This window comes from Anguilla rostrata, chromosome 11, assembly GCF_018555375.3.
Source record: "Anguilla rostrata isolate EN2019 chromosome 11, ASM1855537v3, whole genome shotgun sequence".
Classification (NCBI taxonomy): domain Eukaryota; kingdom Metazoa; phylum Chordata; class Actinopteri; order Anguilliformes; family Anguillidae; genus Anguilla; species Anguilla rostrata.
Window position 1 is genome coordinate 12,146,489 of NC_057943.1, and position 25,943 is coordinate 12,172,431.

The 25,943-nt window shown below is 45.9% G+C and overlaps 1 protein-coding gene across 1 annotated transcript in view; it reads left to right on the forward strand.

Annotated features, from left to right (window-relative positions):
* The window catches only part of arhgef10lb (Rho guanine nucleotide exchange factor (GEF) 10-like b), a 93,868-nt gene that overhangs the window by 50,954 nt on the left and 16,971 nt on the right, over positions 1–25,943 (forward strand). Inside the window, 2 exon segments of the mRNA XM_064297959.1 lie at positions 6,737–6,858; positions 24,095–24,181. Of these exon segments, the coding sequence (XP_064154029.1) occupies positions 6,737–6,858; positions 24,095–24,181 (209 nt within the window).

The window sequence follows — 25,943 nt, forward strand, 5'->3', positions numbered from 1 at the left end:
TTGTATTCTCCTGAGACTTTAAAGTCCAGGTTGATCATAATGAATCTCTTGGGTGAAGGAAAACAACCTCTTCTATAATGGCACTGGGAAGAGTCCACGGACTTTGCCCTCCTTGAAAAAGGGCTTCTGGGTAAATTGGGCTGCGCGGTCCCTTCCTGAAAAAAGAAAAAGTGGGGCAGGTCGGTGCTTATTTGAAACCCTGTCCCTCCGCTCAGCACTCTGGTGCTCCTCGCTGGCCCTCCGGTGCTGAAGGGGAGTCGGGCCACTTTATTCCCCTTATTAAAAGCTCCCGTGCTGGGGCCCATGGATCTGCTGTGGCCCTGACGTGCTGAGCACTCTTTCCGTCAGCCTCTGTGAAGTCGAGTACGTCTCACACTTCAGTGTTCTGCTTCGGGGGGTAAATATGTCCCTGATAGGACACCTCTCTCTGTTAAGAAGGGTTTGGGGGAGGGAAATTTGGTGTCCCAATGTTTTGCACTGTCCGGATGTTCACCACGCTCCTGGTGAACCTTGGGAGGCGAGGCCCGTTGTACCAAGACGAAAGGGGTGGGGGTTGTGTGCGGTCTGACTCTATGAATTCCTAACAGCTACCATTGAACACATTTCCTCCATAGGCCACTCCCACAAGTGGGCCTAATACATTACACGCTCCCAGGAGAGGAACATGCAGATTAGCCACTCCTAGGAGAGGAACATGCAGATTAGCCACTCCCAGGAGAGGAACATGCAGATTAGCCACTCCCTGGAGAGGAACATGCAGATCAGCCAATCTCAAGAGAGGAACATGAGATTAGCCAATCTCAGGAGAGGAACATGCAGATTAGCCTAACCACAGGAGAGGAATATGCAGATTAGCCACACCCAGGAGAGAAACATGCAGAATAGCCAGTCCCTGGAGAAGAACAACTCTGTGGTATTACATAGAAGTAGATTAAGATGGTTAATTTTCCACGATAGTACATTGGATTGGTGGTGTGATGCAGTGTGTAATGTGCTCTGCAGGGTGCGATGTATTCTAGTGTGTAATGTGCTCTGCAGAGTGTGATGTGGTCTAGTGTGTAATGTGCTCTGTAGGGTGTAATGTAGTCTAGTGTGTAATGTGTTCTGCATGGTGTGATGTAGTTTAGTGTGTAATGTGCTCTGTAGGGTGTAATGTAGTCTAGTGTGTAATGTGTTCTGGACAGTGTGGTGTGGTCTATTGTGTAATGTGCTCTGCAGGGTGTGATGTAGTCTAGTGTGTAATGTGCTCTGTAGGGTGTAATGTAGTCTAGTGTGTAATGTGCTCTGTAGGGTGTAATGTAGTCTAGTGTGTAATGTGTTCTGGACAGTGTGATGTGGTCTATTGTGTAATGTGCTCTGCAGGGTGTGATGTAGTCCAGTGAGGAACTTGATCCGTACAGCAAAGGCTACTGTTGTCCCCTAGAGGAAGTGACTTGACCTAAATTGCATCGATAAATATCCAGCCAAACAAATGGGTCATGGCAATACATAAATAAATATATAAATAAAAATAACCTTCTAACTTGCCCTAGATAAGCACATCTGTCAAAAACATAACGGATGTAAGGATGATTGGCCTCCCCTTTCCATGCTAGAAACATGTGACAGCAACCAGAGTGTTTCCCTGGAGCGCCTCCAGCGCCCCCTGCAGGAGAACCCACACATGCTCTTCCTCTCTCCCAGAGAGGTGGAGGAGGCGCCAGCAAGCTGACAGAGGGGGAGAGGGTGGAGAGAGATGGAGAGAGGTTACAGAGAGGTGGAGAGGGGGCGAGAGCATGGAGAGAGAGAGAGTAAATGGGAGGGAGAGAGGGAATGGGAGTGAAGGAGAGGAAGATGGACAGATGGAGAGTAATAGACAGATGTAGATGGAGACAGAGGGCAGTTACAGACACTGTAGACAGAGCAAGTGCTCATTGTTTCACTTCCTTACCCAGGTTGAGTTACTCAGCTCATGAATACCTGACCCCCCTCTGTTAGGGTGGGGATGGTTCCCAGCGGGACTCAGCCTAAGTGCTGGTTTTCACCACTCATTTTCCTCTGTATCTCAGCCTGGCGATGTCCGTGCCAAACACTCTCTCTCTGTGGTCCAGCAGCTGCAGACACCTGACACACCACTGAAACTCCCTGACAGAACCAGCCTTGGGGACGCTGGGTGGCTCCTCCCGTTGTGCTGGACCAGTGCACGGATGGGCCCAGTGGTCCGGTACTGAATTCGGACCGTGTCAGTGCTGACTTTGGCGGGCAGTATGCCCCGATATGCTCACGCTGCGAAGCTCATCACACCCTCTGAAGCATGTGCCCTTCTCCGAAGCGCACGACGCACGATTGGCTCTGGTGCCGCTCGCCATCACCCCCCGCTGGTTGATCGGGCATCCGTATGTCTGCCCGTTGAGCTGCGCGCAAGCGTCTTCCTCTGACTCACTGTCTGTGTGGGCTGTGGCGAGATGAGAAGTGAAATCACGGTCTTCGGAGGAGAGCACGAGCTTCAAGCTCTCAACCGAGGTTTGCGATGAGCGTTGGGCATTCCAAATTCTTGAATTAGGGAGAAAAGGGTGGAAAAAAAACCATAAATAAAAGAGTCTCCATCTCACAGACCTGTGGATGCAAACATTTACCCCAAACCAACAAAGATGACCAGTATGACCGTGTAGTGCACATAATACTAGTGCGACTATATTTGGGCCAAATTGTGCTTCTCTCTTAAATAGGTTGCACAGGGGTACTATTGGATTCTTTATCCCTGTATGTAAAACTTTGGTTATCTATTCATACACAATGTCCTGCAATGCATTTACAAAGTGAATGATAGTCTACTGCTGTGGAAAATAAATAAATAAAATCAGACTTGCATCCTGAAACACTCAACTTACACAAGAGGCAGCCTGTTAATTATAAACATAACCTTTTGTACTTTCAGTTGTGGTCATGCACCTTCTACTTTTAATGTACTGAGCAGGTATTTTGAGGTTAAAACATATGTACTAGGACACGCTGTTTAATAATTGTACTTCCTGGAAGTCACACGGGATTTGCCAGGGTCTAAGCTTTCAAATGCAGGAGGAATACAACCAGGAATTAATCCTATTGGTCATACCAGTGTTTATCAAAGCTTATATTCATCAGTCTGCATCATCCGCATTGAGGAAAATTAAATTATGAACGCCGCAGACAATTATGAACCCAAGGAATCACACGCAGTAATAGTTTTTCTGGGCTTTCAGCGTTAAATGCGCATAAATGGACCCAGAGGACCGTTTAAACACAGCTGATTTCCAATATAAAATATGATAACAGCAGAAAGCTCACATGAGCACTAGCTTAAACCCCGATGCAGGAAATGAACTGGAACAAGTGTGGATTTTGTTTTTAAAAAAAGTGCCATTAAAGGGCTGGAGCCGTTAAGCAACGGTTTGATGTCTTTTAAATGCGTTTTTAACCCTGCCTGTTAGGCGGTGTGAGTAAACTATGAATTTAGAGGTTTGTTATAAATGAGACTAGTAAAATGGAGGACCTGAAAAGCCCTCTCTATTTGCATTTTTAATTTTTATAAATCAATTTTTTTATGTCTTGTATTATTTTATTGTTGCATATTTAACTAAATTCACATGTACTACCAAACAGTCATAATTCATCTTAATAATGACCATTTGCTTGGTGTAGTGTAAGCTGTTACCCATTAATTCTCGAATGTTTATTGAGTTTTTTTTCGGAAAATCAAAATAAATGAAAGTTCCTGTTGGGCGAACAGATGGAATGATAATGGCCACATAAAGTAAAGCTTGGATAAGACTCTGGAGAGGGGAGCATGCTGCCTTGTAGCGGCTTTCCTTCAAAATGTGTCTTGGGCTGAGCGAAGAGAGGGGGAAAGCACATTCTACCGGCTGCTCATCGGCTGAAATGCTGGAGCGGTCAAACTGCGAGTCAGGGAGACCAGTGGGAGACGGTGGCCCTAGGAATTCTGGGAAAGCCTGACGGAGACGCGTCTGTTCTCGCTTGTGAGTGACGGCGTAAGGTGGTCTCGCCTAAGTAATGACTGGATGTCGGGGATTTGACAAAGAGAGAGAGATCTTATCCACTTGCACCAGGGGCCTTTCCCGGGGAGCGTGCCATGCGGTCCCGCGGAGCCGTGTCCACGTCGATATTCTGAAGAGGGATGCTGAGTACACTCGCGTGTGGCTCAGTCCTCCTGAATCAATATGCCAGCCTTGCTCCGAGCTCATTCCCACTTCAAAGGTCAGCGAGAGTGGCCTTGAATTTATTTCCCTGCACAGCGCAACATTGAGGAGGACGAGCGGGGAATGGGGTGTGGGGGGGGGTCGTTAATCTGTGTTTGTTCGGCTCTGCTGAAAGCGGGGCGCCGTCTCCCATGCACGCACCCCTCATTAATGCCCGATTCATCTGTGGTGACCCCCCTTATGAGGCAGGGGCGCGGGGTCTGATGTGCATGTGTCTCCTGCATGGCTGAATCACAGCGCCGCGTTCGCTGTCTGGCACTGGAGGCAAAAGCGGCCTTATTTCTCATCATTAATACATTCAATGGCCCGGGGCCACTACCAATAGATCTAAATGTCAAGCATCGCTCTTCAGAGGGAGCCCATTTTTTCTATTTGTGTTTATACCCTCTTTGCGCATAAGAACCTTAATAATTCCAGGGCCAAATTAAAAAAAAAATATAGCAACGTACTGTGTTTCATGATGCAACCAGTGAGGATACTTACTAAGCATTAACTTAACTTAAGCATTAGTGAAATATTTACGTCAGATATGTGTAATAATTAATGAATTCAGAGAGCCAGGGAGGGATTACATTACTGCTGGGGCCAGAGATGGGCAAAGTTAAAATTAAATATGTACATGCTTCAAGACCCGCAGAGTGAGGGAGAGGGGAGTTAGTGTGTTTTTTTTTCTTTCTTTCTTTTTTTCCTTTTATAGAAACATTGACTTGTAAACTTGGAAAAGCCAATGAAATCTCCCTTACTAAATGTTTGGGGAAAGTTGCCCCACTGTGGTGCAGGTGAACGGACCAGTGCAACAGAATGCACAAGGCATCTGTAGCAGCAGTGAGGATGTCCTTTTAACTGGACTGGGAGGGTGGGGAGATTAACTGTTGTACCTGACCAAGAAAGCACACTTCTTTTCTTTAATTGCTATGAAAAAGTACCACAATACAGGACAGCGTTAGACCTCATTTTTTTAATCTTGCATTTGAATACCCAAAGAGCCTAAAATGGTTTTCATTTTCCAACTGTATTCATTAGTTGAGAATTATCCAGAGGCCGTTTAAATAATGGATCAGTCTCAGCTTGAATAAAACCATTAAGGAGGTTTAAGACGGTGTGTTGCTTCAGAAATATTTTGCATTGCTACCTGCTGAGGTCTGAAATGTAAATTTCATTCTTTTTATAACGATTTGTTTGAACTGTTTTGTTCAGGAATATAAAGAAATGCTAGGGTGCAGAAGAGCAGTCTGGAAATATCAGCCATATTTATGAATCTTGGATGAGATTTGCTAGATGGCGGAGGCTGTCTGTTTGAAGTCTGTGATTAAATAGACCTGGCAACATTCTTTTGTCCATTGGAGTGAAAGCTTTATCCGTGAAACTAAACAAACCAGTTGGATGTATGACAGACAAGGAGCTTACAAATGATGATGACAATGATGACGATGATGACGATTATTATTATTATTGTTGTTGTGAAAAGATGTTACAATCTTTCAGTTCAAAAATGTTATTTTGAAAAAAAAAAAAAAAAACTCTGATCTGTCTCCAAATTGATAGTCATCGAATGCACTCATCTTGTTGAAGGCAATCTGTCTGAAATATTACACAAGAGTTGTACATGTGCAGTCAAAACTAGTCTAATTGCTCTTTAAGATTAGCTATCAAACTTCTGGATTCTCTCAGCAATAACATCTCAATGTCAAACACAGTCTTGTTTGCACTTATCAAATCACATGAGTCACTTGATGTATGCCTTTATTTTTGCGAAAATGCTTCTTGAGCCTTGACTGGCTTGATTTCTTTCTAATGTATATGCCACAGGTTGAGTAAAGAAGTAGAAGTAGATGCTGCTTAATCTGTGACATAGCTGGGCTTGAGTCTGTCACAACTGGCAGTAACTTAGCAGAGAGCAGTGAGCAGACTTTACAGTGTATTCTGTGTAAGGGATCTTCTGTCCCTGCTTTATGACTGATTTACCTTTCACAAATGAAATTACATTACATTACAAATCCACGTAATGCCAAGAGGACTCCCTGTCGATGGCATCCACACCATCCAAACTAGTTATAACTGTACTGTATTCATAAATCTGACTACATATAGTAACTAAGTTATTACTATGTCATTATGTCAGATTGCTTGAGGTGGCAAAATGGGTTCTGTCAGCAAAAAAAAATTATGATAGCCATTGTGTTATGCATCGTTTCTGCATTCTTATTTTTCCTATTTTTGTATTTGTACATGTTTATTGAGCATGTTAATCTGTCTAGAATCTGTTAGTCCAGAAATAATTTTCCCTCCCACAGAGGACTATGCCATACGATCTGTCAAACTGCACAGATTCGTAATTTATGAATGTGTTAAAATGGCAATGTTAGGAATTCATAGGCCTGATTTATAGATGCACTGGAAACCATGCTGTGGAGGCCACTTTTTCTTTCAGTGGGCTCAAACAACTGGACACAGAGGTTTTTTTTTTTTTTTTTTAAACTGACACCCACATCTGTGTTTAGGGGAAGAAAACCTGCCTGGCTGGTTCTGTGCAGAGGATGATGGGAAGACCAAAGCTCCGTTCTGGTGTCCACTGCTTGCTTGCCGTGTGCCAGTTTTCTCCACAAAGATGCAGGAGCAGAAGGTGAGTGGCAGTCTGTCTGACCTATAGTGAGTGTCGGTGCGTCTGTTGTATTGTGAGCAGTAGCGTGCTTGTGTCTCTTGTACTGCGAACGACAGTGGGCCTGTTTACCTGTAGCACGTGCAAGACCTTTCAGCACACGCAAAACAAATACCATGACATTTCTTTTGCACCAATCATTGATTGTGTTATTAGTTTTGTGTGTGCTGAAAGGTCTTGAGCATGCTAAAGGACTTAATAAATGAGGCCCAGTGTGTCTGTAATGCCGTGGGTAACAACATGGCCATGTGTCCTCTTGTGAGTAATGGGTTGTTTGTGTCTGTTTTTTGTTTGAAAAAACAGTCTCTGCGAAAAGCATAATCAATAACGTCATCGGGTGTTCTGCTCATATAGCTTTCAGGGCTATGCGAGTGTCTCTTGTGCCTAAATAATCAGCCAACAAATGTGACCACCGATTGTATTATTATTATTTTTTTGGAAGGCAAGACAAATTCACTCTCTTATCATGTCATTCTCTGCCGTGTGAAATTGATAGCACGGTGTTGATTACTGAAAGGGCTGCGGATGGCAGTCCAGTGTGGTAACAGGAGAATTCCCTTACAAAACAGCCATTTCCCTTTCACAGCCGGCTGGCTCACTTGACAGAGCGTTTAAGAGTGGGCAAACTGCTCACGGGTCAAACGGTGAACGGCAGAAGTGCTTGCTGAGCCATTATTGCCTAATTGACTTGGGGACACCCGTGCACACAGTAAAGGAGGGTTCCCGTGTGGTGTCAAAGCCCCGGCAGCCCAAGTGGCGTGAAGTGTTGAAATGAAGGGCCGGGAGCTCGAAGTCCAGCTCTAAGAGCACTGATGCTTAGTGTCAGTTTCCAAGAGACGGTAGGACACCCATCCGAGACCATGACCTGTCAGATCCACTGGAGTCCCACCGCTGGCCTTAGCGCTGAGGTCACAGTTCCGCTGCCCTCCATTAACAACCAGTGGGTTTCTTAAGCCTGCAGGAACTGCCCACATTGGCCAAAAATAATGTTGTGGTAAACATAGCTGTTGAGGAGAGATCCCTGGTCTCAGAACGTCTGAGAGCGGACACAGCTTCTCTAACACTGTGCATCCAGAGGGAGTTCGCGAGGGGGGAGGAACCCTTTCTGGACGCCAGTGAACCCTCTCCTCTGAAACAGAGCGATTGAGTGGTTTTTTGATGAGTGTGGGTGTGTAGTGAGTTAAGACTTCCATGCTCTACACAATTTGTGCAGTGAATTTTACTGTCGCAGTAAAATTTTCAAAATCGCACAGAAATCATTAGTTTTAGCTTGATTGGGATGCTGAAAGGCCAGTGATTTAGGAAAGACAGTCATTAAATGTGAGAGGTGTCTGACTTTAGTCACCCAAAACTTGCATAATGTATGGGAGGCATTAGACAGTAATTTCCATGCAGGCATATTTAAAAGTGAGACAAATTGTCAGGACAGTTAGTTCCCAAGGACGACAGTGTGTCTCTTCCACCTGCCGATGCCCCAAGCCCCTCAGTCGGTTGACAGCTCAATGGAAATTCCCCTGGCTTTTCACAGCATTTAACAATTTGCAGTCTTCAGGGCCATGAACACCCTTTTAGATCTGCCTGTGTTCAAACCCCCTCTGCTCCACTGCGCACGTACACTGGTGCGGCAAAGAAATGGCCGAATGGCCTTTTCCAACAGAGGACCTGAGGCTGCTTTAAACTGAAAATGCAGCACTGTGTCGTATCACCACCCTTTGGCCAGGGACCCACTGCAGGTAGTAATCCAGTGACTGCAGGGGTGACCCATCTAGGTCACTGTCATTATTATTAAATCAATGGTTTATGTAAAAACATTTATGATTGCAGTATTATCAAGGATGTGTGCATGGAATATGGAAATGTAACCAAAATGTTTTTTTTTTTCTGTTTTGCTTGATGCCTCTGGGGCCTCCAGGGGTCCCAGGACCCCAGTTTTGGAACACCTGCTTTAGAAAGAGTTTCACCTATGGAAGAAGGACTGAAAGAAAGAGTATCATTGTTCAACTGAGAGTTGAGGAAGGATGTCAGATTTTAATTGTATTTACATTTAGGCATTTTACCCAGAGCAATTTACATGCAAGCACACAGGTTTAGGCAACAAACAGTGCTAATGAGTCACCAGGGCCACAACCAATCATAGCAGTCAAAACATAATATTACAGCATAAAGTTAGAAGCCATCATAGTTTCAAGAGGGAAATAGAGAATATAGTGTTATTAGGAATCAAAAGAGGTTAGGCGATGTAGTGCTATATTTGGCATTGGGATGGAAAGTAAAACCTTGTGAAATATTCATATTTGGAAAGCCGAGATGCAGTTTAAAATGACAAGGTGCAGGTTGTGCCAGAACATCTACTTCCTGTGCTGCATACAGGAGTAAAGAGAATCTGTGAGTGACAAGAGAACTGCATCAATCCATTGGGAAATTGGTTTCAGGCTTTTGAGGAACGTACAATTTGTGGCAGTTCTCAGTATCTGAAAACGGCAAGATAGGGGAGAGGGACAGACTTTCAGCAGACTTTCACCTTTGTGTGCAAGCTCTGCTGATTGGGCTGAAGGCTGCCCGTGCGACAAGTCAAGTAGCTTCTTGTGCACCATTGCTTTGCCTGTAGATACTGGGCTCATTCCAATCACTTATTGGGGCAGACACGGTGGCGTAGTGGTTAGCACTGTCGCCTCACAGCAAGAAGGTCGTGGGTTCGAATCTTGGCTTGGGGCCTTTCTGTGCGGAGTTTGCATGTCCGCGTGGGTTTACTCCGGGTACTCTGGTTTCCTCCCACACTCAAAGACATGCATGTTAGGTGCGCTCCTGCAGGTGCCCTTGACCAAGGCGCTGGCCTCAGAACTGGAGTTGGTCCCCGGGCGCTGCACTGTGGCTGCCCACTGCTCCGAAGTAACCAGGATGGGTCAAAATGCAGAGGACAAATTACCTCACGGGGTTCAATAAAAGTATATCTTATCTTATTTTCACTCCTTGCGTCCTTTCCTCGTGTCCTTTCCTCGCTCCTTAGCTCCACCCAACGGAGGACGCAAGGAAAAGACATGAGGACATAGGAATCAAGGAAACATGTAATAGGCACATGGAGAGTTCATGTTCAGTCAAGTGGCAGTTTGAAGCCATGTCAATTAAGTCGAGGCAGACGGTGAGAGGTGGATCCACAGTCGATCATTTATACGGCTTGCCTTCTGAAAACAAAAAACTTCTGCAAAGGATGCACTCATGTATCCTCGCTGAAGCATCCTCCGGGAGCCTCCTCGCTCCCCTAAGGAGCATTTACCAGATGCAGAATGTCCTGAAAGATGGCGGACCTCGATTGATTTCCGGGTCAGGCGGGGACCGAGTAGACGAGGATGGGTAAAATAAGCAATTGGAATAAAATAAGCAACTGCACAGCCCCCTGTCTGAGTCTAAATGTTCTGCTTTCAGCCAGAGTGCTTTTGTTGATTATGGATTAAGCCTTAATTTACTTCGTTATGCACTTACTGCCATTTCTAAATGCTTTGCTGTCTTTGCGTCTGAGTTCACTTGTGTAAATTAGCGCTGCGGCATTGAAAAGGTTTCCTCTCTATGCCACTTTCATATTTATGTTTTATATTGACATTTTGCCATTTAGCATTGCTTATTCACAGCAATGTACACAACTTACATGCCTTTTACATTCAATCCATTTACACAGCTGGATAGCTAATGAAGCCATTTAGGTAGAGTACCTTGCTCAAGGGTATAACGGAAGTGCCCTTCCTGATAATTGAGCCTGAAGTCTTTTACGCTGCAAGCTCATATCCCTGTTCATTAGGCTACACTGCTGCCCGGTTTCTTTGTTGGAGGATTTCTGGGGTCAGTCCCAGCCCACAATGTGGGATTTAATAACATCTGAATGGGGAAAAAGTGCAATGGCATTCTCTGTTATTCTCCACTGCAAAGCACATTTTGACATTCAAAAAATTGAACAATTAAAAAAAAAAAAATTTTTCTCTGATTTCTTAACATATCTGAGAAAACCCCCTGAGTGTTAATGGGAGAAGTTTCCCGGTGTTGAGCAGGCTTAGTGATTAACAGCTTAGTGCAGTCCCAACCCTGTCAGTGCCAAGCTCCGTAGAATCTCCTCTGAGCTTGGCAGCTCAGCTCCACAAGTGAGTCGATGTGGATAAAAGAAAGATTAAGTGAGATGGTCCTTGAGACGGCCAGGCAGAAGGCACTTCCAATTGAAATGAAAGTCTGAGGAGGCATTGATTGAGCAACATCCTGAGCTTACCTGAGGGGTCTCAACATGCCATTTGTGAAAAAGCCAATTCCTGGAGGGTGCACTCCTTAGGCAGTGGAGATAACCATTATCTGAACTCTTCTGAATGTGTAGCACTGTTGGACTAAACCCCTGCTCATGAATATGCCAGCCACAATTTGACTGTCTCTCAGGGGATTTTCTAAATGCACAGAAGAACCGCTGTTCTTCTTTTGATTATAGAATGAAAGAAAGAATTCGCTCAGAGTTGGAATATTAGCAGTTGCCGAACCAGGGCAATGCAAATTGAAATAAAATGCTCACAATAAATAACAGGGAAAAATATGCAGTGTTTGATTTTTAATAGAACTTTCCCAGCATATTCTTTTGAACAAAAACAAACCTTTACTAGCAATGCTAATTTGTTTAAAGAACTCGAGAAATCAAGAATTGTGTTCAAATGGCAAGCTGTGCAGCAGTCTTCAAAAACTCCACTAACAGGCACACAGACTATATTCATATGGACTGTAAGAACTGTGTCTATATGGAGTGCTTATATACGGTACAGTAGCTATGCATGTGATTTGCCTGCTGCTACAAACATCTTGGGTTCTGAAGAGCGGGTCATAACAGCCTGGAGTTAGTCTAGTGCTCCAGCCAGCCCTGTGAAAGTCCCCATGAGGCAGTCAGATAGCACTGTCAGGATGTGGTCTTCTTCCTCTATTCAGCAGGAAGGTGTGAGAGATTACGACTCTCATGAATCATTCACGGATATGTTTGTACTGCACCTTGAACCGCATAACAGCTGGAGTTCCCGTGTGCTGTCAATCACTGACTTGTATAAACCTATCAAACGTTCCTGCCGTCCATAGCAACACTACCAAGTCCCTCAGATCACCAAGCCAGGAATAGCGTGTGTTGGCACTGCGTCTCTCCATACGTCCTCTGCGTTCCCGTGTGCGTGCGCTGCAGAACACGCTATCTGTTTGACACGTATGTCGTACGGAGCCACAGCAGAAATCATTTATGACACGCGTTTCATTTTCATATGCCCTGTATAGAATTTTAAGCAAATCATAAACTGTCATATCTAAGGGCGCTTTTTAAATCTTGTAGAGATTCCATCATCTGCTCTTTGATGTGCTGGCTGTCAGGGTGGGGAAAAATGATTAGATTGCAAATGTATTTCATCATCATCATCATCATCATCATTATTATTATTATTTATTTGCATCACGTTTAAGAAACATTTATAATTTAAATCCTGGAATGGTCGTTAAGGTTGCTTCCTACTCCAAGGTCAGTGGGCCTGTGCATCAGTATGCAGCCGTACACCAGTGCATGGCTAGGCTTGCAGTTTTATGGGGGGGCATGCCGCACTCTCGTCTGCTCCTGTCTGTGCGGCCCCTTGAGAATTCTCTTACCTAGTGTCCTGGTTGATTGAAAGGAGAGACTTGGAAGGGGAAGGGATCTTTCTTTGCAGTGGCACAGGAAAGAGTCAAGCCCCACCCTCCTCACTTGTAAAGAAAGGGCTTCTGGGTAAATCTGGTGCGGCAAGAGAGTGTGTTGCATCAGTGCAAATAAAGTAAAATATAGGCTGTGTTTTTTACAAAGACTCGCCATGTCAGTTATGCTTCCAGGCAAAATGGAAAGATGAAGGTTTGAAAGTAGGTTGGTATCATGGATTTCAGGCACATCTCAGCAGTCCTAAATTTTCTGGATGCATGTAGGCTGGACTTGTTATTTGAGGCAAATATATTTATTAATTTATTTATCCCTTGTTTTTTTATGAGAGAGCCCCATTGACATTGTCATTTCATTTTCAAGAGGAACCTGGAAGCATGTGTGGGAAATGGTACCAGCAACGAAAGGTACCAGCAGAGGGCAGCGCAGTTCCATGTGATCGGGTGGGGCAGTGGACCTCGGCGTGATTGGCAGGGGGGGGTCAGACGGGGAGTTGGCAGGAAGGCCCGTCCAGAGGGAACGCCCGTACCAGGCCTCGTATGGAGGAGCCGATAAGAAATGGGAAATGGTGTATCCATGGTACCCTGGACTGGAACAAGCAGCAGAAGCAAACCGGCTTCACAACCAATCTTGGGATTAAGCAAATATCTTAGCCGCTCAAAGGCTTTGGCAGCCGCCGTCCGTGGATCGGCACGATCGCTTTCCAGCGAGATGATTAAGTTACTGGACCGGTGTGGAATTAACCAGAGCGCTACGGCGTGGCCAACTCGGAGAGGGGCCTGGCTCAAGTGTGAGCAGCTGGGGAGACGTCCTGTAAGAGACACCGCCAACGAATGCTGATGTCTCCTTAGGCGCCTGACAGGAAGAAAGGGAGGGAAGGAGGGAAAAAGAAAAGGGGGCAGGTTTGTTTCGCAGGCGCGAGAAGCTTGGCTACAAACGCTATCCCGCTACGCTCATCCCCCCCCGGGCGGATGCGTCTCCTTCCCTGCGATGCAGAAACAAACGCAAACAAACAGCGGGGGGACGAGCGTGCCCGCATTCGCTTTTGGAAAACACCCATCTTTCCCCCCCTGTCCTATTTGAGCCCATTATCCTGGCTTCGCTTGGTCAGTTCTTACAGCAGCGGCCTTTCCGAGGCTCTGGGAGGACCTTGGGAGCTAAGAGAGGATCGATTAAAGAAATCTTTATTACTTATGGCCCAGTCTATCCCTCCTTCACTAATTACCTTACAAACTCTCTTTCAAGGCTGTAACTGAGTTTCTCCGGGAGGTCCAAAGTATCTCAGGGGCGAAGGGAATTTATTAATTTTTTTAAAAAAGGAGTGCGGGAAAGGACTCCGCCCTCGCTGTTTATCTTGTTTAATTTCATTCAGACAGAAAGAAAGCAGAGAGGGTTCGGGGTAAGATCACGGTGCAGAAAGTGTGAAGGTAGAGAACTGAACCCCCGGTCACGCGGGGGGGGATTCGCATACGGGTTGAGAATCGGCTGCCCTGCAGACTGCATCACATGGTCTCCCCATGTGCAGCATGGCACCTGGAGCTCTTGAATGTGAAAGCTCTCTCCCGCCCCCATCCCCTCTGATTACTTCTGAGGTTTGAGGACTAACGGTAAACTCCCAAAAAATAAGCCAGCATTCCAGCTTCACCCAAATTAGGGTTCGGGCAAACTCGTACCGCCTCATAAGTATCCAGCCCACGCGTTCTCTTTTGTTTGCAGCGGCAATCGACCGTGACTCCGTGTAATTTATGCGCCCGTACCTGCAGCAATGGAAGCCCCGTCCGCTGGCGACGCAGGTATTCGGAGCCCCGATGAAGCCGACAGATGTTCTCGCTGCTCCGTGGAGCGGAACGCTGCGGCAGGCTCTCCGCGCGCGGGGCGGTGGAGATTTTCCTTCAAGTCAGCACACCTCCCCGCTTCCTCCCGGGGGGGTCGTAAAAACACGCGCGCCTCAGCCGAGGAGGAGTATTTCGGGCGCGTCGGAGCGGCGTAATGTGGTCTGATGGAGGAGGAGCCGCCGCGCGCGTCTCTCTCCTGGAAGGACGGGGCACGGCGTGAGGCTCGGGGCGTCTGTCGGAGGGGATCAGAGACCACTGGAACCCCCGTTTCAGTCAGTCAGACAGACACACAGACTCCACAAACGCCACGGAGACCCTGTTCTTGGGAGTTTTGTCGATGCGCTCCACAGTCCGGTGGCCGTGTATCGAAGTGGCCCGTCTCTGAGACACGGCCTGGATTTCCGGCGTAAAAAGTGTGGCAGCAGCAGAAAAGCGGCCTTTCGTGATGTCATCATGGTCACTAAAACAGCGGGGGAAGTTCCGCTGCATCCCCTTATCTCAGAGAGAGGGGGACGCCTCGGCAACGAGGCATCCCACACATATCCCTATAATTCTCATAGATTTTCATCTGTCCTCCAGACATAAAAGAATAGGGTTTTATTGTTTCATTTTATTTTAAAAAACCTGCCGATGGCTCTAGAGGTGAGTGTTGATTTGCCGTGGCATAATAGGATTAAGGTATACGCAGCATTAAAGGATAATGTGGACACTATGAAATTGCCTTTGCAATTTTCCATTGTGGTCAATATGTTATTATCTGAAAAAATCCCCTTTTTTCCAATATTAATTGAATAATCTAAAAAAAATTTTTAATTAAGATTTTATTTGCTTGGTAGATATCCACATCCAGGGGACGTGGTTTTTCTCTGTCTTATGCATTTATTCTGCTGGATATTAAATATTACTAAAGCGATCCAGGTTAAGGACCTTACTGGAGTGTAAAATGCCAGGGCCCCCCAAGGGAGCTGAACCTGAAACCACCGAGTTTCAAGCCCGTTTTCCTATTTCATTTTTACTGCGACCTCACTTTACATTGCTGGCGAGCGCTGGAACAAGCTGGAGGAACTGGCAAATAGCAAAGAGCTTCCAGATAGCGTCGAATAGTCTTAGTGTTAGTCGGTGGAAAACGGAGAATCAAAAAAAAACTTTGCACGTTGCTGATGAGTTCAGCTTCTAATTGTGATGATGCTGAGCCATGACACACCCACTGAAGCATCGCCTCAAGGGGCTTCCATCTTCAGGTCTCCTTCTTCAGCCATTCACTCTTCCAGTCAGTAGAGGGCAGTGTGTCCTTTGTGTTCGGACGGTGCGGCTGTCGTCGTCGCAACGGTTGCCCCTGCCTTTCCTGCGGCTTGGTCATCTGTTGAGGCTGATCTGTCCCCCCTGACAGTTACGTGCTAATTACTGGAAGTCGTCTTCACCTTGTTCTCGCGGCCGTCACGACAGGGCAAGTGTGCAGCGGCGATAAAAAGCGTCCGGCGGAGAGCTCGAGACACGGGAGAATGACCTCTTCTACCCCACGGTTCTACTACTATATGTCCTGCTCGCACGTATCTATCGCTGTAGGCTGCTGCCGCTGCTGCATAGACGTATCTGCGGCTGGAAGCTTTAGTGGAATTCTAGCCGTCCTGCATTGGGCCGCCCGCCCAGGCCCAGCCACGGAGAGACGGCCGTATCAATTTTTAAAAAAAGAACATCCGCGCCTGGCCTGATATCGGGCTCCTCGCTCCCTGTCGCCGCCGCGCTCCCTTCCTTTTGTTCCCCGCTCTTAATTACGCTGTCGCTCGTTTGTCTGCTTTCATAAACAAGGTGGACTACGGCCAGCCTCCGCCAGAGACCGTCTTTACAGGATAAAAGCCCGACGCGGCGTTATTATTCCTTGTCCAAAGACGAAGTCCAGTGATTATTGATGGGAAGGCAGGGCCGTGAGCCACATTATCTGCAGGCTCGATGCCGGAATGTCCTGGGCAGAGCTGAGGGCTGAAATGGGTGCAGGATCTGCTGTGGAAAGATGCCTGCGGGCAGGGCACGTGTTTTTGTTGCAGGATGTGGGGGAGTTTTGTCTTTTCGTTCTCGCGCCCGCGAGCGAGCGGGCGGACCTTCCGCCTGTCCGCTGCGTCTGACGGCGAGCGCATAGCCGCGCGCGTAGCTCCGTATCCGCGGCTGCGTCGCTGTCCCTGAGCGTGATGCGCCGGTCGACCCGGCCCCGGTTCGCACCCGCCACCCGTCTCGTCATGGGGAAGGTTTGAGTCACAAGGCTGCGAGGGAGAGGGGCGTGTGCTGTCGGGACACTTGGACACCCGCGCGGTTGATGTAATTTGCATTGCACTTGGGGGCGGGGGGGGGGCGGAGGGGTGGGGACGGATGAGTCAGGGAGCCTGCATGCGTGGGGTTTTGGGAGAAAAACTGCACACTGCAAATGTAGAGATGTGAAATGACTCTCTCACTTAATTCTGCCACCCTCCAATGAGATGGAAGAGGAGGGAAGGGGAGGGGGGGTGGCGTGTGTGTGGGGAGGTTGTGTAAACTGCTTGATAACCAGTGTGTATGCCTGCAGTAGCATTGCGGCTGAGACTGGTCCTGTACCACACAGAGCCTGCATACTTTCTGATTACTGCCATTGACTTACCCCCACGGCTCCAGCTTCCATTCGGGCGACATCGCTGTGCTTCCAGTCACTCATTCATCTCATCATTTGTCTCCATGGTTACCAACAAGAAAAACAAACTAGAAGATTGCTGTCATTTGCAATACATATTTCTTGTGGGCAGATTTGATTTGGACATCCAACGTGACTCTTATTTTCTGTATATTTGTATTTCTTTTGGTAAATATGCAAGAATTACCATATAGTAATGGCCAGTGTGTACCCCTTGGCAGATGCCTGCTTTATAATTTCATAATGTTTGCAAATATAATTCATCCTTGAAATATCTGCTAAATATATTATTATTCATGTGAGAGCCATGCATTGCTGATGTTGCCCTGACCTGTCCTCCTTTACTTTACCTAAATTACAGTTACAGTGAAGCCAGTTTGAGATTATTAATAATAATAATAATAATAATAATAATAATAGAAAGATGTCTGCGAGCTAATCAGCCATTTAAAAGCATTTTGTGTGTCACATTTCATCTGCATGGAGTAGCATACAGTATTCTGTCCTAAATCTCACTTAACAATGTGGCAAAATAAGTGAAAATATGATTCATCTGAAGCTGTACGTTGTACATTGTGATTAGCACTGGATTTGTTCTTTCATCCCTCTTCATCTGCTTACAGAATTTCAATGAAGAGCCCTCTCCTGGCTCATAAATTCAGCAACCTTGTGCCAGCTTTCACTCACTTATTTTTAGAGAGCAAGAATTTTTTTTTTTTTTTTTTTTTTTTACAAGAACATCAACACTGCTGGACCAATCAACCAACCGTTATCTGTCTTAACGGGGAATTATCAGTTTATCCCTCAGTGCATTACAGTAGATATTCTTCAGGGGATTTATGACATTGGAGAATGATAATAAAAATAAAAACTGAATAAACAATATTTCCGGCAGTAGAAAATGATTGCCTGAAACATGCAAAAGACAACAAACTATACACAACAAATAACAGGAAACAAAAAATCCAGCCACATTTTCATTTATATGTTTTGCTGTACCGCGCTTGTGAAAGGGGAACAAAAATCGCTGCCCTTTCGGTCTCAAATGTCATTTCGGTCGGTCCGTAGCGATGCCATTTACTCCCTCTCCCTCCCGCATTCATGAACTAATCCAGGCTGTTTTCTCCTGCTAATCCAGGACCGCCTTCCAATGCTAAGCACACAGCTGCTCAGAACATCTCTGTTCAGAACCCCCGTCTACCTGGACGCCTCTACGTCTTCCCCTCTGATCCCCACCCCCATCTCCTCTCCTACTCCCCAAACTGAAAAAAAAACTTCTCTCACCTGCTCTTCACCCCCCTGAAAGAAGCTCACTGGAATCAAACCACTGGCCCTGGGAGTACTTTTTCATGCGTAAATTAAACGCAATAAATAAATAAAAATAAGGTGGGTGTGGTTTTACACACCACCCCCTCCTTCAAAGGGGGGCTTCAGAACCATTCTGTGGAGCTTTGCTCTGATTGGACTAAAGTGGTGCGGTGCTTCCGTCACCGTGTCCCACCATCTGTCTGTTATCGCGCGTTGCGGCGTCTTAGCATATTATAACTGTGGGCCATGCTAATGAAGTGGCTGCGTCAGTCTTTAGTGAACGAGTGTAACGGATTTCACCGATCTCCGCGCTCTCGCCATTGGCTACTGCGGCTTCAAAGTCAGGCGGCGCTTTGATGGCTGAAAACAGCGCTATTAAAAGCCCCGGTGATCAGAGAGACAGCAGGGAGCCGCTGTTTATTTAATTACGCTGTGTTCAATGCTGCCACAGTATCCGTCCTGCCTTTGCGTCCAATGTAAGGTGTTATCCCAGGGAAAAAAAGGGACTTCATAACCAAAAAATAGCAATACATGATACTAATAAAACGAATGGGTGTAATTGCAGTAGGATGGGCGGATTCACAGAGACGGTGGTAAAACAGCTTGCGGCGATGACCGTCAGCACGTTTAAACCGCGGGAGCACGATGGCAGCATTGTTGAGTCGCGCAACTTTAGCTCCTATTGCGAGATTGGCTCCGATCGCGACGTGGCCTAATGCGCATTTCACAGTCGCTGCGCATAAATTCGGCCCGAGGCGTAAACACTGCCTACACGAGGGTCGATCGCCTTACAACATCACTTGGTTACGGACAAAACGTTCTTGTGTGTTGAGGGAAGAGCTCGCAGCCCCGTCCTGCGTACGGTTATTATGTAGTTCTTATCGCAGACTAACTTGATTTACCGCTTTAAATCATCACATGCAATAAGGTTCGGGATCCGTGGCGATCGCAGCCGTAGCGCACTGCGGCAGTGGCGCTAAGTGACACACTGCGTATGATTACGAGAGTAGTCATAATAGCAGCCTCATGGAATGAATGTAACAACGGCCGTTTAGTGCACAGAGCTTGCTGTGGGTGTTACGCATGTGCACGCGTAATACTGTGGCACTGTGCAGGCCATGGTCTTAGGAAAATATATCCCAGAATGCACCAGTATGGTCTATGGAAGCTGATATTCACCAGGAATTATTCTGAGTGGAAGACACCAAACCAGGCCAGGAGGTCCACAGTCAGAGACCAGCAGCTGTGGGAATGGTTTTTCTCAGCCTCTACAAATCTCACTGTAATTTAATCGCCTGCATGTTCACCTCTCCTCCCACGCTCTCCTCTCCTCGTTTCTTTCCTCTTGTCTGGAAGTGAATGAGTGTGCACTGGCCTTGATGATGACTGACTCCCGTTGGATAGCCTTGAGTCTGCTTGGAAAACGGCATTTTCTTCGGTATGGCATGATGCTGCAACGCTGCTTAGCACCTATAGAGACACCTTCAGGATAAGGACTGATAACAGGTTTAATGTCAATAGGTCACATGGGCAGGAAAAACCCAACTTGCCATAATGCAGAGATATGCAGTTAAGGATCGACTGAAAAGCCTGTTGGGGCAAGGGTGCAACTGTAATTTAATTATAAGTCGAAGTCCTGCCCCTCTCCACCACTTCTTCCTATGCCTTCTTTTGTCTGTGGTTCTTTGCTGTGGTTCGTTAATGTTGTTAAATGCTCAGGTAGTTTTGTTCTTGTTTTATAACTTGGATTAATGCTCAATATGGTGTTTGACAGGGTATAATTTGAGTCAGCAATCCATGCCCTTGGTGTTTCCCTTGGGACTATACACCCCCCCCCCCCCCCACATCTTTGTAACTTGTGTTTAAGTAGTAAGTCACTCTGGATAAAGAGCATCTGCTAAATGCCAGTGAAGTAAAGTAAATGAACCCTTGAGCCCCCATTTTGGCCTGCAGTGTTGAGGAGATCGTGTTAGTGCTGCATACTCCCCAGGGGAGCTGTAATGGAATAGGGCCGCAAGCACCTGTGCAAGCAGATTGTGCAGTGAGCGGAGAGAGCAGGGGTCTCCCAGCGATTCATTAAAACCGCCAAAACCGCCAAAACCTGTGAACTCAGGAACGAGGTTCCCTTTAAGCCTGCAGGGCCTCTGTATGCATCGAACGACGGCAGTCGTTTCATTACGAAATTACAGAATATGTATTTTGTTGCTGTAATGGGGTGAATTTGAGAGTGGGAGAGAGAGAGCGTGGAAGAGGGAGGGAGAGAGAGCGGGAGCAGGAGAAGGAGAGAGAGCGAGACGATGTTGAACAAGTGAGAGCAAGAAGATTTGGAGAAGGAAAAAATAAAACCTATCCTTCAAGAGAAGAAGGAAGGATAAGGATATAAAGGTATTTGCTTTGTGAATTAGGAATAAAAAAAAAGAAAAGAATGGGGACTGGGAGTAGGGGGGAGGGGGTGGAACAAAACTCTCTTGCTGGACAGATGGGCTGGTATAATGATCTGGCTGCTATTATTTTCGCTGGTGTTTGTGTTTACGCATTCATCGCAGCAGGCTGGGAGGCACTGGGTGACCAAAGTAATAAATTATCTGTGATTGATGCTTGCTTTGGGCAGGGGCAACATTAAAAGACACTCCGCCGCCGCTAGCACCAAGCAGTTGTCCGTGTGCAGTTGTCCGCCTGCCAAACAACATGCTTCACCCCCACCCCCCCCCCCACACCCACCCCTCAAAAACATCATCTTGCCACCCCAGTGCGGTGGGATGGATGCTGAGGGCAGGAACTCCGGAAGGTTGTGGAAACGGGCTGGACACTCACTTTTTTTACCGTGACTAAGAAAGCAGGGGTCCCGTTCACCTGTCTGCAGGTGAAGGCCTCAGTCTGTCACCCCTCCTCTGTGTTTATTACCTCCCAAGCTCCCCAATTTCTCCTTTTTCATATTGCGCCTCCCCTTTTGGGGTCCCGCTGCGATCTGAGTATCAGAGGGTAAGCTCCTGTAGTTCCACTCATTTACTAAAGCCTCCGAGTTTCCCACAGTCCTCGCTGTTCCTTATCTCTCTTTATCTCCCTTGAGAGCTTTGTTGTTTCTTAGGGGTGGGCGGGTGATGGTTGGTGGCAATTCTCTTCTCACACATTCCATTTCCAGGTGCTGGCGCGGGCATGGCAGCTATAAAGTTGTCTCTTTATGCACCGGCACAGTTCTATCTGGAGGGAATGCCTAGTAGAGGGGTCAGGTGTATTTGTGGTCTGTAGGTGGAGGGGGGAAAGGTTTGTTTCTACTTTTACATTTATAGCCCACTTGTGGTACTCTGTCTTGCGAATGCAGCTCCTGCCTGAATGAGCTGTGCTTTAACAGGGAGTTCACAGACACTTGTGATTCATTCATTCAACGTTCAAGCTGCTTCCTCTGACATGGGTTCCCAAAGGCAGTGATTGTCCCTGAGTATCATGGGTAACAAGCTCTGCATAACTTCAAGCCTGTTCATCACAAGAACAGCTCTGTTAAACTCATGTCATAGCTCCCACTGAAAATATCAACATTATAAGTTGTTTTGAAGCGACTACTGTTCTAATTCTGGGAACATTGGTAAAATCTTAGGTGGTACAAAACACATGCTCGCAAACATGCACGCACACACACACATGCACGCGTGCGCACATTGTGTCATGTGAGTGAATGTAAGACAGATAGTTGCAACATATTGGGTAGATTTAGCTATCCAGAGAGCTGTGTTGTTTAAGTATTCATTAACGGGTTAGCATGTTCATTGTTTATACTATAGACCTGTGTTCAAATGAATACTTTAAAAAGTGCCTGCGTGTTCTCATTTGTGTCAAACATTTTGTAATGCAATGTCAAAATCTATACATATAAAATTTTAATTACCAATTGGCTATTAATGGTCTTATTCTGGTTGTTGTATTTAATAAAGGAATTTAGCTATATCCTTCTCTCAGAAGTCACCATGGTAACTTACACTATTTAACGGGGATTGTCAAAATAATGTCTCTGTTATACAGCATATATAAAAAGCCCTCTGGTTTTTCCCACTGAACATTAGTCACAGTCTCTTTGCTTTTAGCTTTACCTTTACCTTGGACCAGAATGAGGAAATGCAAACAATCTCAAGCTGAAAATAAAAAAAAACGGCTGGTTACAGATGTAAAAGTGTAATCAAATCAATGCGAAGCCTGCCCACTTCATTAATTGTGTAATGGTCAGATCGAGTGAACTGACTAGTATCAGACTGCATAGCTGCAGAGGCGGATTGCTGCCAATATTATTCTGATCCCAGGCTAGCTGCAAACAATTTCCAGGTGAAATGTGAGTTCGGCATCGTTGAGTAGGAAGACAGAGGCAAGGGCCATGAATTTTTAGCACTAACACTGCGCCTTTGAACACTTATGTGTTACGTAAGGCATTGAACCAGGCCCCGGCAAATGAAACATAACAAAAGGAATGCTGTCAGAAGCACAATATCATACATTTGCTGTAATATTGATTTAAGGAAATTGGTGTCAGACTCAGTGGGGGGGGGGGGGGGGTACATATTCAATATACATAATAGCAAGTCCATGAAAGCATCATTTTATAATGGTAAAACCCTGCTGTTGCGAGAAAGGGTAAGACTAATCCTCTTGTGATTTGGTCCTTGACTGAGCCAATTATTTTACCTGCATGACTGCGAGCTTGTGATGACCCAGATGTCACAGGAATGTCTCAAAGGGAGTGATCTGATTGGTTAGGGCTGTCAGATTTACCTGGAATTGGGGGGGAAATGTGAATTGTTTTAATTGTTCAAAAAAAACATATGTACACACCGGAAAGGTAAAGTGTTTTGTGTTCAAATAGTTTCCTCTTGTTTCTGAAAAACCTCTTCTTTTGTTCACTGGTGCAGATCCAATCAGGGGTTGAATTAAAAAAAAAAAAATTACCATAGCTGATCAAGGTTCTGCAGCTTGAGCATGCAGGGAAAAGAACTACCAGCAGACCAGAATCCTCTTGTGTGGTGGAAAGCCACATAGGGGGTTCTCTCGTTGCATCGCTAGTGCACAAATACCTGAGCATTCCTGGCACTTTTCAAGTGGAGCGTGTTTTTTCCTCAGCATGGAACATTGCAAAAAAAAATAAAAATAAAAAATAAACCCCAAAAAAATGTGTGGCACTCGCCTCTAACCGAGTTGATCATCTTGTGTTTTTGGCAAATAATCTCTGAGAAGATGGTGCCGATACAGGCTGTCAAAATGAAACACAGCGTTTTGTGACAGTTTGTGATGGCGTGTCTTGTGACGTTGTGGTCAGTATTAATCAGGGTATAATTGTGAGGTTATGCATGATAATACATGATCTAGGCTGTTTTTATGTTAGAAAGTAAAAGTCTAAAAGTAAAAGCTTTTTATTTACTTCAAGTTATTATTTTTTTTACAACGGATAATATTTTCAGTCAATTTGCTTATATAATAAGGCTTAACTAGTCCTACTTTCTGTTTTGTCACTAACCTTCAATGATTTATGTAAAGAATGTGACATTACATCTGCACTGTGCCCAGGGGCTGATAGATATATCACAGAGATAACAGTACTGTACCTGGCCCTCTATCTCAAAGAGAATCAGCAAGCCAGTGTTATAACATATGCAACGGATGCATTACCATAGAAAATGCTTCCAGGGAGACTGTACCAGTGGTTAATTGAATGTTTTGTTTTGCCTTGTTTAGCTGGAAGCAGCTCTTCACAACCCGGTCCAGTGCGCTCTTCTTGGCTTTTCGGCTGCCAGCACCTCCCTGCCCCAGGGCTACCTGTGGGTAAGTTCAGTATGTTTCCCGGCCACGCGACAGATCTCCCGCGCAAAGGATTCTGGGATGAGCGGAATTCATTGCCCTCCCTGACACAGCCTACTGGCATTGTGCGGATGGACTTTTATAATGCATGATGTACCATGGGGTGGAGAGAAATAGCTCTACGGAGAGGTTTTTCTGATGAGTGGAGAAAATTGCTCTGGCAGAAGAAGGCGTGCCATTCTCTGGACTTCACCAGAAATTCTGATGGATTTACAAAAGGAGGAAGCAAAGTCTGTTGAAGTCCTGCTGTCCTTATAAGCATGTACCTTTTTTTCTCCATTCTTCTTTCTTGCAGAATTAATACATGACATAATCCTCTAAACGAATATCAGGTTGACAAATCTGGTTTAAGTTCCTTTACATGCACACACGGAAATATACAAACAGTATATTCTTCAACCCTGCCTACCTTAAACCAAACAGTAAGTCTTACTACTGTGAAAAGTCGTCCCCCCCCCACAAGGAATATATATATCAGGAGTATATCCCTACCCTGCCTTCTCAAACATTCCCCCCACTCTATCGTTGTTTATAAAATAGTGTTCAGTTTCAGTTTTACATGCTGTGCACACGCATTAGTTCTGCTGCTGATAGACCAGATAGGTGAGTGTCCAATAAAGGCTCTGCGATTGCTTGTGATGTGTACAGAGATGCTCGTGTGAACCCATCCGTGTCTGTTTATAGCCCCGGCTCCTCACCAGGAAAAACGAGGTTGAATTTATCTCGCTAATTATGCCCGAAAAATATTTTTGAATCAATGCAGTTTACTACTGCGTTTGCGCGTCTCCTCTGAGTTCCTGTTTCTCCTGGGGCGCCCTCGCAGCTGGTTCGTCAGAATCGCGCTTTCCTGTTCATCAGAAAGCATCTCTCTTTACATGATGCATGTGACTGCACAAGAAGAAAATAACCTACGTCAACAGGTCTCTGAGAATAATGTGCTTGGGATGTCTAAGAGCCAACCCACACATTGTCCTGATTGGTGATTTCCCCTATACTCAAACACAGAGACACTATATTTACTCATGGGGAAGATGCTGGGGAGAAAAAAAACAAAACAAAAAAGAAAAAGAAACCATGTCTGTGTCTCTGGTGAAAAACGAGCACAGAGCTATCCCTGGTTTCTTTAAATGAGTTATCATTGTGTTGCCCTGCCCATTGGGGTTTGTCTGGATATTGCAATTGTGCTGAGGCTGTGGAAGAATTGGTCAGATAGAGTGTGTGTGTGTGTGTGTGTGCGTGTGTGTGTGCGTGCCTGTGTGCATGAACGTGTGTGTGTGTGTGTGTGTGTGTGTGTGTGTGTGTGCGCGTGCCCGTGTGCATGAACGTGTGTGTGTGTGTGTGCGTGCGTGCCCGTGTGCATGAACGTGTGTGTGTGTGTGTGAGTGTCTGTGGAGGGGCTGAATTGAGCCTGTTGGAGCTCTTGATATTTTTATGGATATGAGCAGTGAGATTAGCCCATTCCCTCTGTTCTCGCCTTGTGTTTGTGTCCCACAGTGGATACACTGGAAGGCTGATGGAACACATTGGAAAGCTAGTTGCCATTGTGGCTAGTTGCCATGGCTGCTGAGGAACTCCAAATGGGGGAGGGTGAATAGTGTACTTTTTAAATGGATAAATCTTCACCTGTTTTTTGTGATTAACAAGCATATCTGTTCTTGTCAGGAATACCCATAGTCAGCTGGTTCATGTTTTTGTAAATGTATTTCTAATTATATTAGTTCCGTGT